A 12,194-nucleotide genomic window follows, 5' to 3' on the forward strand; every position below is an offset into this window, starting at 1 on the left:
ATGTGTGTGTGTGTGTGGGGGAAGGAGGGGGGGATGCTAGTGTGCATATTTGTGTGTATGCTCTGTTGTGTGTGTGTGTGTTGTGTGTGTGTGTGTGTGTGTGTGTGTGTGTGTGTGTGTGTGTGTGTGTGTGTGGTGTGTGTGGTGTGTGTGTGTGTGTTCGTGTGTGTTCGTGTGTTGTGTGCATGTAAGTTTGGACGAGTGTCTGCGTTTGTGTGGGTCTCCTGAGTGCGTCTGTGAGTTTTGTGCGTTTGTGTATGCGTATATTACATGTGTGTACATTGTGTGCACACGGTGTAGGCCCAGAAGCCCTGGACACACAGCAAGGTAGACCCCATACACCTCCTCCCCTCACCTGGTGAAGTCCTCCTCCTCCTCCTCCTCTAGTCTCCGTCCCTCCTCCTCCTTCTTCTCCTCTAGTCTCCATCCCTCCTCCTCCCTCTAGTCTCCTCCTCCTCCCTCTAGTCTCCATCCCTCCTCCTCCTCCCCTCCCTCTAGTCTCCATCCCTCCTCCTCTCCTCCTCCTCCCTCTAGTCTCCATCCCTCCTCCTCCCCTCTAGTCTCCTCCTCCTCCCCTCTAGTCTCCATCCCTCCTCCTCCTCCTCCTCCTCCTCCCCTCCTCCTCCCTCTAGTCTCCTCCTCCTCCCTCTCCCTCTCTCTAGTTCCCTCCTCCTCCTTCCTCCCTCCTCCCTCTCCTCCTCCATCCTCCTCCTCCTCCTCCTAGTCTCCATCCCTCCCCCTCCTATCCTCCATCCCTCCTCCTCCTCCTCTCCATCTCCTCCTTCCCTCCCTCTCTCCTCCCTCTAGCTCCATCCTCCCTCCTCCTCCTCCTCCTCTCCTCCCCCCTCCTCTCCTCCTCCTCCTCCTCCTCCTCCCTCCCCTCCCTCCTCCTCCCTCTAGTCTCCCCCTCCTCTCCTTCCTCCTCCACCTCCTCTCCTCTAGTCCTCCATCCCTCCTCCATCCCTCCTCTCCCCTCCCCTCTCAGTCTCCATCCCTCCTGCTCCCCCGTCCTCCTCCTCCTCCCTCTAGTCTCCATCCCTCCTCCTCCTCCTCCTCCTCTAGTCTCCATCCCTCCTGCTCCCCTTCCCCCTCCTCCTCCCTCTAGTCTCCATCCCTCCTCCTCTCCTCCCTCTACTCTCCATCCCTCTCCCTTCCTCTCCTCCTCCTCCCCTTAGGCTCCATCCCTCCTCCTCCTCTGCTCCCCCTCCTCTTCCTCCTCCTCCCTCTAGTCGTCTTCTCCTCCTCCTCCTCCTCCTCCCTCCTCCTCCCCCTCCTCCTCCTCCTCACCTGGTGAAGTCCTCCTCGTCCTCCCTCTTCTGCCGGGCCTGCCGGGGCTGGCTCATGTTGGCCCAGTTGGGGAGGGACTGCAGCAGGCGGCTGATGTCCTCGTCCTTGGACCAGGAGGCACTGATGGTCAGCTTCTCCTCACACTGGACGATGCCCCTGGAGGGAAGGACACACACACACACGCATTACATGGACATGCACACACGGAATAGATGAAGGAAAACAGGAGGACGCTTGTGCGCACACACACACAAACACACACACACATTAAAACACACACACACAAGCACACAAATACAAAATATATCAATGTTGTATCTAGATTAGATGTATGCATACAGACAGAGAATGTCACGAAGACACAGAGGACGTTTTTAGTTTACCACTAACAGAACCGGGCTAACAGAAAAGGCAGCGTCTAATTTGGCTTCCAATCGCAACGTCTGTTTATGTTTTGGGTAGCCAGCTTGTGTTTCGTCTCGCACACATTAATGCTGTCTCTGCCGGCGACCAACTGTCAAATGACAATGAAATAAACAAAGTAAATAAAGATTTACGCTAGCCATGCTAGCGTGTCCCCACAAAGCATCCCCGTGGAGTGTGTGTGCGGCGTCCCTGAGAGTGTCACCCCGGCATTGTTCCTCATTACACCAGACTTTGAAGCGTTGTGAAGCGGGATTATGGCAGGCGGCCAACACTCGCTCCCTGGTTACGTCTGATTCACCAGCGCTTTGCTCTTCAGTAAACGGAACACACGCGTGGAGCGGTCATGAAGACCACCTCCTCTGGGAGTCCCACCAGCAGACGTCCCCCCCGACGGTCCATCCTCCATGAGCTCCACCACAACACGCACGCGTCCCAACGTCTCCGCTGGGCTTGGGATCGCCTTCGCCAGGCCCCATAGTGGGGTCTCATATCAACAGAGGCCCGACCTGTGACCGCATCCAGATGGACACACAGCGGTCTAGCGATGCTCTCATCCAGCCTCCCTCCTTTCATCTCACAGCATCAATAGCCTGCCCCCACCCCCCCCCCCCCTCACCTGCTCAGGTGAGTCTGCAGCCAGGGGACCATGGATGTGTGTGTGTATGTGTGTGCATGTTTGAGGGTTTTTGCCTTTGTGTGAATAATGTGCCAGAATGTTGTGTGCATGCATGAGTGAGAATGATGTGCTTGTAGGTTGTGTGTTTGCATGTGTGTGCCCCTGTGCATGTGTGCCTGTCTGTGTGTGCCCTATACACGTGTGTGTGTCTGTGTGCGAGTGTATGTGTGTGTGTGCCTGTGTGTGCGTGTGTGTGTGGTGTGCCTGTGTGTGTGTGTGGTGTGTGTGTGGTGTGTGTGGTGTGTGTGTGTGTGCGTGCCTGTGTGTGTGTGTGTGTAGTGTGTGTGTGTGTTGCCTGTGTGTGTGTGCCTGTGTGTGTGTGTGCCTGTGTGTGTGAGTGTGTGTGTGCCTGTGTGTGTGTGTGTGTGTGTGTGTGTGCCTGTGTGTGTGTGTGGTGTGTGTGTGTGTGTGTGTGTGCCTGTGTGTGTGTGTGGTGTGTGTGTGTGTGTGTGTGTGCCTGTGTGTGTGTGGTGTGTGAGCCTGTGTGTGTGTGTGTGTGTGTGTGTGTGTGTGTGTGTGTGTGTGTGTGTGTGTGTGTGTGTGTGTGTGTGTGTGTGTGTGTGTGTGTGTGTATGTGTGTGTGTGTGTGTGTGTGTTCCTGTGTGCGTGGGTCTAAATTCTATTGAACATTCCTACAAGGGAAAAAAAATCCCAATAGTTGATGTAAGCAGTTATTGTTCGTATGAAGTACTGCCTCTCAACTCCCCCTCTCATACTTTTAATAAAAACCTTGAATAATGCATATGGCAGCAAAACAGCAGTGCATTACAATTTGAAACATCGACAGCAGTTCATGATGATGAGGGGAAATAAATAATATTTCATGTTCAGCTCTGCCTCACGCCTCTTGTCTCCGTCTGGGCATATTATGGTTTAGCATTTTTGCTTTGACCATTTTGAATTTATTCCCTTTTTTTCATTCTACTACTGTCTTTTTCCTACTACTATTACTGTCTACTGCTACTGTGGCACCATATTTCCCTATCTGGGATCATTAAAGTATAATGTTATCTGAAAACAAAGAAAAATGTTGTAGCATCAGTGATGTCCCCCTTGGATCACACAAGGCCGTGTTGAGCGGGAAGCAACCAGCAGCACAAGCTCTCAGAACTCATTAATATTCTGTCCTTAATAAACTTTTAATTTGATCAAATTGTCAACCTGGACTGAGCAAAATACATAATATGGAGACGAACTAGCTACTGAGGTCCTAACCAAACTAATGAAGGATTAAAGAGTAAATCTAATTTCTTCCTGTTGACTCAGAATGGTGACATTCATTCATTATAACACCAACCACTGATCGGACTAACATGCTAGCCTGGTCCTACCAGACTCTCCTACTCCATTTCCTTTGCACAGAGAGTCTGGACCCACTCAATTGACAAACGTTAACTCACTGGAAGGCGGGTGTCTGTGAAGTTTAAATTATTGGATCTGCCCAGTGCCACTCTGGATCTGCCATAACCAATCGCTAACGTTTGGCCGGGAATCACGTTGCGCGCAGGCTGTAAACAAACCAAACATCGTGCGTGAAGCTGTCCGTCAACGAGAGCTGACTTTAATGTCATTGATCTCAGCCGCCCCCTCTGTTCGCTGATTGACGCAGAAAATTTGGACGGAGAAAACCCAGTAACATACCGCCCGACCCAGACCTAGTACAGAAGGGAGGTTCAAATTGAGCGGAAGTACTTAGGCGGGCGGAGCCAGGCTACCTACATGCTAGTCTCATCTCAGAAACACCTACAGGCCGCCAGAGAACCTACACAAGGTCATCCCCCCTGTCCCCCGAGCTTCACCTGTATGCAGTGTTGCAGATGTCCTTGTACTCCTTCAGCTTGTCACACACCATCTCCAGGAACTGGTTGGAGTAGGCACTGAGGTCCTGCATCAGGTTCATCAGATCCTGGATGGACTTTTCCACCACCACGGTGCTCTGAGGAGAACAGGGAGAGAGACATTAGTAAGTCAAGATTCATTCCTTCATCCACAAACATAAATCACAAAGGTAGAGCGGTCAAGAAGCATCATCTCAACAGAAACAGAAAGGTACCGAACAACAGAACGATGAAGGGGCTTTATTCAATCAATTCATCACTGGTCTGAATGCTGCCATTTAAAGGTGTGCACACCTACAAATTGTGACCATTGCAGCCAAACTCTTCAGAATAAAATAGATACAATAGGTACGACATAGGGAGGTATAGAGATAGAGATAGAGAGAGAGAGAGAGAGAGAGAGAGGTAGAGAGAGAGAGAGAGAGAGAGAGAGAGGTTAGAGAGAGAGAGAGAGAGAGAGAGAGGTAGAGAGAGAGAGAGGTAGAGGTAGAGGTAGAGAGAGAGAGAGAGAGAGAGAGAGAGAGAGAGAGAGAGAGAGAGAGAGAGAGAGAGAGAGAGAGAGAGAGAGACAGAGGTTATGATGGGATGTTCTGCAGCAGGCGTCAGGAACAGAGGATCACAGACTAAATTAGGAAAAGATGGAGAGAGAGGATGGTGATTATTGTGTTCTGTGTTGAGGGGGTGGGAGAGCAGAGCGAGAGAGAGGACTATGCAAACAGCAGTTTATACTCTAGAACTGTCCTGTCTGCTGGTCTCCAGGCGACTGAACAATCGCCCGTCTACCTGTTGGAGAGGCTGTCACAAGTAATACACCTACGGCTGGATGGACCCTTGTGCCAACGTCAAAGGTTCTGTGTGTGCGTTTGTTTGCATGTGTCATAGGGCTCTGTGCACTGTGTGTGTGTGTGTGTGTGTGTGTGTGTGTGTGTGTGTGTGTGTGTGTGTGTGTGTGTGTGTGTGTGTGTGTGTGTTGTGTGTGTGTGTGTGTGTGTGTGTGTGTGTGTGTGTGTGTGTGTGTGTGTGGAACTAGAGCCATGGCAAGGCTGTGACAGCAGTCATTACAGATTAGCCAACACGGTGTGACTAATAGCCTGCTTGGAAGCAGCATTGCTCCTTCAGAAAACACACACACATACACGTATAATCACACACACACACACACACACACACACACTGGCTCAGACACACACACACACACACACACATACACACACCACACAGTCTCTGACACACACACACACAGGGCAAACTTTGAAACCCACTCTATGAGCGATTTCAAAGCCGTTCAATGGGATTGTCACTGGTTGCCTGCCCCCACCACTTACCAATCTGTCCCATACAACAGCTCTGATAACCCCCCCATCACCCGCAGTCTGGACCCTCACTCCAACGCTACAATGCACAGCAATGACCAGGAAGTGGCAGGCTTCGAGAGACGCACACAACCTGGTACACACACCAACACAATCAAACACACACCAACACAATCTCATCACCTCCCATTGAGTCTCCTTCATTTATCAAATAAATTAAATCGACCAAAATGTGAACTTCTACAAATGACAAACTCTCCAGTGAACACAAGGATTTCCATGATTCCCCATTTGTACTGCGGGCAAATACAAGCACATGTCTGCCTCTGTATGCCAGGGTGGGCTCGGTCGTCTGTCGGTTTACACAACTGAAATAGCACACAAAACAAGACTGTAGAAAACCCCAAAAATACATCAAATCGATGTGTGTGGGTGAGGTGGAATCCTTGCTTGTTTGGAAAGCACACCTCGACGAGACTTGATAAAAGCCAGAAATACAATAGAAACCCGGTTATCCGTAATAGAAACAAAATCACCAATAGCATTCTGTTCGGCCCGGTCGTTTGAATGAGGTTAGTACCGACTGCAGTGCAACCACTATCACCACTCTGTGGCGCAGCACACAGGTCCCTCAGGAGATGACAGGAGGAGACTGCAGGGGCAGTAGTGTCTAGTTGGAGATCACACACACCCTGACACACACACACACATCACATGGCCAGCCACCCATGCGGGTGTGATGTTAATATTAATAGCCGTTTCGCCGCCTCAGCCGCTCTTCCTTGATCCATGTCTGTCGCATAGGAGCAGGTGAGCCCACGGACACACACACACACACACACACAACACACACACACACACACACACACACACACACACACACACACACACACACACACACACACACACACACACACACACACACACACACACACACACAGGCTGCAGCAGACACACACCAGGCCATGCGGGGGATTGGCTGCAGCGTTGCAGCTAACCCGTAGCTATAATGTGATGTGTGCACATTGTACCGTTAGAGGGTATGACTGCTCTGCTCTGTATTCAGGCCTGAGTTCTGTTTCGCTGTACTTCCTTCCCTAGTGCTTCTGCAGGTAACCTTCAAACATGTTTCATGATTTTCTTTTCTACATGAAAAAGAATTTTGATGCATATACATTTATATATTTAGCTGATATAGATATTGATTCAGTGGTTCTGTGTGGCACCTCCCACTATAGATTGTGAAGAATCCAGAATAATACGATTGTGTGAACAAAGAAAGAAAAAAATTGAATAATGGGTTTCCCTTCCTTTGTTCTCTGCATTGCATCCCAAAGACAATGAGCAAGTGTGTGTGTGTGTGTGTGTGTGTGTGTGTGTGTGTGTGTGTGGTGTGTGTGTGTGTGTGTGTGTGTGTGTCTCCCCTGTTCTCCTTGAGGAGTGAAAAGTCAATAAGACGCGGAGTCAGCGTGAGGGGAAGAGTAAACACAATGGCCGCCCCGATCCATTGCTCTGCAGCCGTCCAGCCAGAGGCGCCCTCGCTCTAATCCTGCTCCTTTAACACAGCCATTCGTCTTAGGCTGCAGGAATCATTAAAAAGTAATCAGGGCCCGAATGAGAAGGAGGACGAGAGAATGGAGAAGATGGAGGAAGAGGGTGAGAGGGAAAAAAGAGATAGAGACAGAGACAGAGACAGAGAGAGAGAGCGAGAGAGACAGAGCGAGAGAGAGAGAGACAGACAGAGACAGAGACAGAGACAGAGAGAGAGCGAGACAGAGACAGAGAGAGAGAGAGAGAGAGAGAGAGAGACAGAGACAGAGACAGAGACAGAGAAGAGAGAGAGGACAGAGACAGAGAGAGAGAGAGAGAGAGAGAGAGAGAGAGAGAGACAGAGAGAGAGAGAGAGAGAGAGAGAGAGAGAGAGAGAGAGAGAGAGAGAGAGAGAGAGAGACAGAGAGAGAGAGAGAGAGAGAGAGAGAGAGAGAGAGAGAAAGACAGAGACAGAGAGAGAGAGAGATAGAGGAAGAGCGATAGAGAGTGAGAGCGATAGAGAGCATGAGAGAGAGGGAAGAGAGAGAGCGCGTGAGAGAGCCCGAGCGAGAGACAGAGTGGGATAGCCAGGTTCGGTTGGTTCTGCTTCGTCTTGGTCGACTGTGACACAGAAAGAGGAATCGGGCTCGGGAGGTTTCTGTGTTTCAGTTCAGTTCAATCTCTCCGTCTCTCGCCCTCCATCGCTCTCTCTCCCTAATGGCTTGCAACCACATTGTCTGCCATTACGCCGTGACAAACAACAGCCATACATCTTGTGTGTACGTGAAGCCCAGAGAATCCCCCCCCCCCCCCATCTCCAGGAGCCATGATTGCTCGCACTTAGCGTCTTGTCTTTCATACCGCTGCCGTCCTAGAGCCCAATCACTAAAGGAAATGTGATTTCTCCCATCTTTTACCCGCCATACTTAGCAGACTGTTCACTTTTTGGGCGTGTGATCGACCGAGAGAGGAGGGGGGAAGAAGACCACGTCCAGACTGCCCCCCCCCGGGGCCCAGGGAGGGTAAAGCCATCGCTGTGTCTTACCAACGCCACGGACACTCCGTTTGGAAGTGGGGGACGAATATTAATCACCACATGGAAAAAGGAAGGATCTCTGGATGGTCAGATCCCAAGAACACAACATCAGGGTTGGCGTCATGACGTGAGAACAATAGGAGCATGAGGGACCAACGGAAACATTGGCTTGAGCAGCGATGAGCTTCATGGGAGTCGATATACGTCACGATTATTAGGTTCAGAGACCGATCTAAAACCACTTTCTGGGTTGTGGGGTGGAAACAAGGGAAAACAATGGACCTGAATATGAAATGGGTGAGGGGTTTCCTGATCAACACACTGCTCCTGTTTGGCTGTGCAGTACACCGCCACACTGACCCGACGCATCCACTTGTGTAATGGGTTGTACTCTAAACGCCTTACATGGCATCCAGGTCTGCAAACCACACAAAAACAATATATTCACACACATGCACATCTGCACATGCTCCAACACAGTCACACACACACACACACACACAGTTCCCCATTCTCAGGGGTGAAGGGAGGGAGTGGGACTCGGCCGTGACAGGTCGTTCATCATCGTCACGGCAGCGACACACTTGGAGGACTCCCCCGACACACGACGCATGGCGTACATGATTCCGCCAGCTCCACTGTAACACACACACTTATCTTTGTGTGTTTGTGTGTCCCCTTCCATGTGTGTACCTCTGTGTGCATGCCTCCAGGTGTGCCTCTACGTCTAGCCCCCAGAGCAGCAGTGTGTGCTGCTGAAGTCGGTCCAGGTGTGTGCGTGAGCGGGCGCGTTGGCGTGGGCGTGGCCTCCAGAGGCGGGTAGGCACATTAGCGCACTATAAATGGAAATGGAGCAGGGGGTCAGAGGGCTGTCTTCTGATTGGCTCCAGTGCTGCTTGCCGTCAAACGCTGATCAACATGCATGCGCCCACCGGGGACCCGACCAATCACCACTTCACCAATCCCCACAGTGAAGTCCGATTGGACTAATGGACGGGGACACGCAGACACTCACACACAACAGACACACACGTGCATATGAGCGTGCACACTCACACTCACACATAAAGGTGACTTCACGGTGTGCGCGTGTGGCCTGAACGATTCAGGTTTATCCTCTCTGACACCGTCCAGTCGTCGTGCTTCAGACCGCTGGCTCACAGCCAACCAACCGCCGTGTGTGGACCAGGAGAACAAGTGAATTCATTTGTCTGATGAAGTCTATGAGATCTGAAGCCCCAGCCGCTGAAGGAGCTCATACCGCATCAACCGCATCGTTCTGTATTCACACCGCCACGCGGACCATGACTGCAGAACAGGAAACACAAACACACATGGAGGCGGCGTGCGGGATGGATTAAACGTGTGGGTAATGATCACCGCAGTGCACGCCTTAGTGGCTGAGCAGAGGTGGGACTCTGGAAGACATGGAGGAGGAGTCCATCTTCCCTCCCCTGCGGAGGTGCTTAATGTAGTGTTTGCAGACGTTGTAATTGAGAAATGAGGACCAATATCACACTCGGGTGATCACAGATGAAGCGCCTTCACACAAACACACACACACACATATATATGTTCCGCCCAACTGCGGCCCGCCCCCTCCCCATCCGCACCCCTCTAGGGACACCCGGAGTGGGGCTCCCTCCCTCCATGCCTCATTCTGTGATCCAGCATGGCGCCCCCGGAACGCACTCCCAGTAATCATATCCCTATGTTACCCCCAGAGGGTTCACCCAGGAACACACACACACACACACACACACACACACACACACACACACACACACACACACACACACACACACACACACACACACACACACCTCCTCCCTGCGTCATTATCTCCTGCAAATAGTGGTCGGGCTGTGGCAGCCCACAGACACCCCAGAAAACCCCCACCAGCTTTCTGTGATGCCCTCCTAAGAAGAACAGTGGTGTCCGTGTGACTATGATAGATTGGGTAAGAGAGAAAGAGTGTGTGCGCCTGTGTGTTTGAGCTGGTGATTGAGATGAGAAGGAAGAATAAAAAGGAACATGTTCTGCTTTGTGTGTGTGTTCATCTTAAGTAGTGTTACTTTGTGTACCACTTCTGTGTGTGTGTGTGTGTGTGTGTATGTGTGTGTGTGTGTGTGTGTGTGTGTGTGTGTGTGGTGTGTGTGTGTGTGTGTGTGTGTGTGTGTGGGGGGGTTACAATAGGCCCATATGGGTCTAATGGACCACATAGAGGAACATATATCCCCTGCAGAACGCATTACAATGACACTGCTGGTGATGTACCCGGCACATAATCATGTATGCACACACACACACACACACACACACACACACACACACACACACACACTTTTTGTATGTATATAGATATGAATATATATGCCTTAGAGCATAAGGCTGGTCACTTCTGAATTCAGAACATTTACTAGCTCAGAACTAAAGCGATAACTTTTATCTTAGGCCCTGTCTCTCCTGCTACAAGCTTTCCTTCAACCAAAGGGCATGTTTGTAGCAGAGCTGACATTTTAACTCCTCTCTTTTAACCACCTCTGTGGGCATAGATTATGTGTAAAGACTACACACACACACGCACACACATACATGCACACAAAGGCACTCAGGCACACGCACACCTAGAAACTTGGAGTTCCCCAGGCATCTGGGCATGAGCCGGGACAGTACATGTGTTTGGTGGGAGATAACTGGGTGGCAAGTGTGTGTGTGTGTGTGTGTGTGTTATAGTGTGTGTGTGTGTGTGTGTGTCTGTTATAGTGTGTGTGTGTGTCTGTTATAGTGTGTGTGTGTGTGTGTGTTACAGTGTGTGTGTGTGTGTGTGTGTCTGCTATAGTGTGTGTGTGTGTGTGTCTGTTATAGTGTGTGTGTGTGTGTGTGTGTGTGTGTCTGTTATAGTGTGTGTGTGTGTGTCTGTTATAGTGTGTGTGTGTGTGTGTGTGTGTGTGTGTGTGTGTTTCTGTTATAGTGCGTGTGTGTGTGTGTCTGTTATAGTGTGTGTGTGTGTGTGTGTGTGTGTGTTTCTGTTATAGTGCGTGTGTGTGTGTGTGTCTGTTATAGTGTGTGTGTGTGTGTGTGTGTGTGTGTGTGTGTGTGTGTGTGTGTGTGTGTGTGTGTGTGTGTGTGTGTGTGTGTGTGTGTCTGTTATAGTGTGTGTGTGTGTGTGTGTGTGTGTGTGTGTGTGTGTGTGTGTGTGTGTGTGTGTGTGTGTCTGTTATAGTGTGTGTGTGTGTGTGTGTGTGTGTGTGTGTGTGTGTGTGTGTGTGTGTGTGTGTGTGTGTGTGTGTGTGTGTGTGTGTGTGTGTGTGTGTGTGTGTCTGTTATAGTGTGTGTGTGTGTGTGTGTGTGTGTGTGTGTGTGTGTGTGTGTGTGTGTGTGTGTGTGTGTGTGTGTGTGTGTGTGTGTGTGTGTGTGTGTGTGTGTGTACAGGGGAGTGCTGAGCTGCAGGCTACTGAGGGGCCAGCTGCCAGAGTAGAGACACGGGGATTGAAAAGAAAATCCATGCAAGGGCCCATGAGCAAGGCAAGGAATCCCATCAGTCAGGAAGAGGGGGGGGGGAGGGGGGGGGAGACGTGGTCTGACACACACGCCTCGAGGTACAACCGCAAGTTGAAAACCCCAATGGAAAATCAATGGGCGTTCAATCTATTAAAATGACATATGCTAAGAGTGATGAATAATTCTCTGTTGAAGGCGCTTAGCGAACAAGAATAGCCGCTCTAACCAATGGAATCACTCCACTCCACCTGGGGTTATTTAAAGAGAACACAAATATCACCATTGTACGCCGTGAGTAATTGTGACAGGTTTATGAGGTAGCCAAATCCCTTGATAGGCTAAACAGTTGTTAAATTGTCGACGGATGCTTAAACACAATTCTCTTTATGCCGGATAAAAGGGATTCGGAAACGTTTGGGCTAATTGGAATGGCATTCATGGTTTTTCCTCTCTCTTGGCGTGATGAGGCCTGTTTCAGCTGAATAAAATGGGCGCTGCTGTGGACGGGATCTGGTTCAAACCGGAGGGGAAGCGGCTGCAGAGGTGGTCCCGTCTGGGGGGGTCCCGTCTGGGTGCCAGATGCA

The 12,194-nt window shown here is 50.6% G+C and overlaps 1 protein-coding gene across 1 annotated transcript in view; it reads right to left on the reverse strand.

Annotated features, from left to right (window-relative positions):
- Nucleotides 1-1,267: 1,267 nt before the first annotated feature.
- exoc4 (exocyst complex component 4) overlaps nucleotides 1,268-12,194 on the reverse strand; it is a 97,316-nt gene continuing 86,389 nt past the window's right edge. Inside the window, exons 13-14 of the mRNA XM_060039129.1 lie at nucleotides 4,189-4,325; nucleotides 1,268-1,443 (exon numbers count right to left, since the gene is read on the reverse strand). Of these exons, the coding sequence (XP_059895112.1) occupies nucleotides 1,284-1,443; nucleotides 4,189-4,325 (297 nt within the window). The 3' untranslated portion in view covers nucleotides 1,268-1,283. The remainder of the gene's footprint in view (nucleotides 1,444-4,188; nucleotides 4,326-12,194) is intronic.

The sequence above is a fragment of the Gadus macrocephalus genome, chromosome 19 (assembly GCF_031168955.1).
Source record: "Gadus macrocephalus chromosome 19, ASM3116895v1".
Taxonomy (NCBI): domain Eukaryota; kingdom Metazoa; phylum Chordata; class Actinopteri; order Gadiformes; family Gadidae; genus Gadus; species Gadus macrocephalus.